Source organism: Centruroides sculpturatus, unplaced genomic scaffold, assembly GCF_000671375.1.
Source record: "Centruroides sculpturatus isolate CEXI.00-Female unplaced genomic scaffold, Cexi_2.0 scaffold1309, whole genome shotgun sequence".
In the NCBI taxonomy this organism is placed as follows: domain Eukaryota; kingdom Metazoa; phylum Arthropoda; class Arachnida; order Scorpiones; family Buthidae; genus Centruroides; species Centruroides sculpturatus.
The window spans coordinates 1-3,296 of record NW_019385432.1 but is presented as its reverse complement, the minus strand read 5'-3'; the positions used below and the strand labels follow the sequence as shown (position 1 = coordinate 3,296).

The window sequence follows — 3,296 nt, the reverse complement described above, 5'->3', positions numbered from 1 at the left end:
TGAGTGTACGGATCTGAAAAGAAAAATAAAAAATATATATATATGTATTTTTTATTTCTATGTAATCAAACTTTAAATAATTCAAATTATAGTTTTATTTTACTCTGGGACTTACAACTATCGAGTAAACTAACGTCTTAAATTATTGATTACATAAAATCTCATCAGCTAATAGAACGTGATTGAAAACCTGTCCGTACTATATTAAATTTGGGAGTTTACTAAAGGGATACGAATTGAAAACATCCTTTTCAATTTTTACTGATTTACAGAAAAAAGAGAGATAATTTCATTTGAGCGGTCCCGAATTGAATCGAGCCGAATCGATTGCAAACAGAGTGCGACGTAAGTTTTCTATATTTATTGATTTAAAGAATGAACTAAAAGTAATTTGGTCTGACAATGTGAGCTTTGAAAACTGGAAAAATCCTACAGAAATTCTTTTTTTGAACTCGGATATGTGTCAAGAATGTAATTCTAAACAAGCATTCCGGTTGATGTGTGTATATATATATTCTTTATTTTTACTTTCTATCACAGAAGAAAATTAAGTCAATTAATTTAGAAGGATGATTAAATGTTAATATCAATAATAAACTAAATATTAAGTTTTAATAAAGAATTCTGCCAATAAAATCTATTTATTTAAGCTTAAATTAACAATAAACTATTCTATAATTCATCGTTAATAAAAAAATAAATTTTGATAATTTAACAAAATGATTTATTTTTATACATTTTGTATCGTGTAATAAAAAAAATAAACTAGAAAAGATAGCAATTAAATTATTAAATATTAAATTACCGGCAAATAAATTTAGCAGTTACTGCCGAATTACTCGCCGGCTAGCAAGAGTTACCGACAGAGTTACCAGCAAATTGTGGACTAAGGCAAGTTAAATTATCGACGAACTGACTAACATTTGCTAACAAGTTATCGACTGACTAACAATAGTTAAATTAATTAAAAAATAAATTAAATTAACAGATGTATTTGATATTTCCAATTTTAAATATGAAGTAAATTAATTTTTTCTATTAATACTTGAATATTCAAATGATAAGATCTCTAAAGCAATGCTAAAGTATATTTCTGAGATTTTGTATTATATACTTATATTTTAAATGGACACAATATTATCTTTAATTAACATTAAATTTGCCTCATTAAAGATAAGGCAAATTTAATGTTAATTAAAATTGTGTTCAAGAGATTGTGTAATGTTAATGAGAAAGGATTAACTGCAAAGAGTCGAAGTAGCACCCAACAATAACGATTACATAATTGAAAAGAAATAAATCTCTAAACCAACAGTTTTACTTAAAAACAACGTAAAAATGCCAATTTAAAGGTTTTATTTCTTAAATAAGATTGATATTTCTACATTTGTCATAAATACTCACTTAAATTAGCCAGAACGAATTCCATATCGCGACGGAGATCGGTCGTCTTGCGGGTTTCCGTAAGATTACGAGCCATGTGTAAATAGTAGACCTTGTATCCTCTCACCACGCCGTTGGGCCTTTCCGGTTGGTGCCATCTTAAGCGAATCGAGCTGTCCGTGACTCTGACGACAGTTAAATTTAACGGGGCACTCGGAACTAAAACCGCAAATGGTAGTCTAATCAGTTTGGATATTTATTTAAAATGTTAATTAAATATCCCGAGACAAAAACTTACTTCCTTCGTCCGTCATAACTGCTACGCTGGTCGGCGGACCGTCTCCTTCCGGATTAAATACTTGTACGGATACTATATATTGCGTAAACGTTGCCAAATTGCGAATGGTATATCCCTAATGAGAAAAAAATGCACATAAAAAAAATGGTAATAGATTAATAGCCCACGATATTAATATAAATCAATTTATTTTCTTTTCTAGCAGCAATAAATCCTTCACTTAATGTGCTGACTAACATAAAAGAGAGTTAAAACTGATCAAACTGATACTAACCATTACACTTCAGATATATAAATATTAATAGAGAGCAGCTATAAATGTTTATTCAATGTATCATTTGTTCTATGTTAAAGCTCAAGTTCAACATTTAGTCATTTTTATTTTTTTTTGAATTTGGATTATTTGCTCTTTATATGATAAAAAAAAAAAAAAGAAATTACTGTAGAATATGTGCTGTATTTCATCATTTTTATGATAAAATAATTATTTGAAGAATAATAAATGAGCAGTGAAGATCAGAGTTCTTCTAAATGTAATTTTGTGTGGATATGTTTGATAAATTTTACTTCTAATCCCACAAAATTAAGGTAAATATTCAAGTTTTAAATGTTAAAATGCATTGTCAGGCATTACCACATCAAATCATTTATTTATATTTGTCTAACAAGACTTTTAGCCTACTTCTAGACTTTATATAAACATTAAAAGTCGATAAGCTTATCAGAGACGGCTGCGTTCGGCTCTACGAGNAGGCATTACCACATCAAATCATTTATTTATATTTGTCTAACAAGACTTTTAGCCTACTTCTAGACTTTATATAAACATTAAAAGTCGATAAGCTTATCAGAGACGGCTGCGTTCGGCTCTACGAGGCCTAAATTATAGGCGTAAGAGTGGCAAGAGTAATCAAACTTTAAATAACTAAAATTATAGTTTTATTTTACTCTGGGACTTACAACTATCGAGTAAACTAACGTCTTAAATTATTGATTACATAAAATCTCATCAGCTAATAGAACGTGATTGAAAACCTGTCCGTACTATATTAAATTTGGGAGTTTACTAAAGGGATACGAATTGAAAACATCCTTTTCAATTTTTACTGATTTACAGAAAAAAGAGAGATAATTTCATTTGAGCGGTCCCGAATTGAATCGAGCCGAATCGATTGCAAACAGAGTGCGACGTAAGTTTTCTATATTTATTGATTTAAAGAATGAACTAAAAGTAATTTGGTCTGACAATGTGAGCTTTGAAAACTGGAAAAATCCTACAGAAATTCTTTTTTTGAACTCGGATATGTGTCAAGAATGTAATTCTAAACAAGCATTCCGGTTGATGTGTGTATATATATATTCTTTATTTTTACTTTCTATCACAGAAGAAAATTAAGTCAATTAATTTAGAAGGATGATTAAATGTTAATATCAATAATAAACTAAATATTAAGTTTTAATAAAGAATTCTGCCAATAAAATCTATTTATTTAAGCTTAAATTAACAATAAACTATTCTATAATTCATCGTTAATAAAAAAATAAATCATTTTGTTAAATTATCAAAATTTATTTTTATATACATTTTGTATCGTGTAATAAAAAAAATAAACTA

The 3,296-nt window shown here is 28.0% G+C and overlaps 1 protein-coding gene across 1 annotated transcript in view; it reads right to left on the bottom strand.

The window, feature by feature from the left end:
* Nucleotides 1-1,796, bottom strand: part of LOC111638922 (tyrosine-protein phosphatase 99A-like) — a gene marked incomplete at its 5' end in the record, with an annotated part of 15,149 nt that extends 13,353 nt beyond the window's left edge. The window contains 3 exons of the mRNA XM_023384696.1: nucleotides 2-13; nucleotides 1,405-1,602; nucleotides 1,682-1,796. Of these exons, the coding sequence (XP_023240464.1) occupies nucleotides 2-13; nucleotides 1,405-1,602; nucleotides 1,682-1,796 (325 nt within the window). The remainder of the gene's footprint in view (nucleotide 1; nucleotides 14-1,404; nucleotides 1,603-1,681) is intronic.
* Between the last annotated feature and the right edge of the window lie 1,500 nt (nucleotides 1,797-3,296).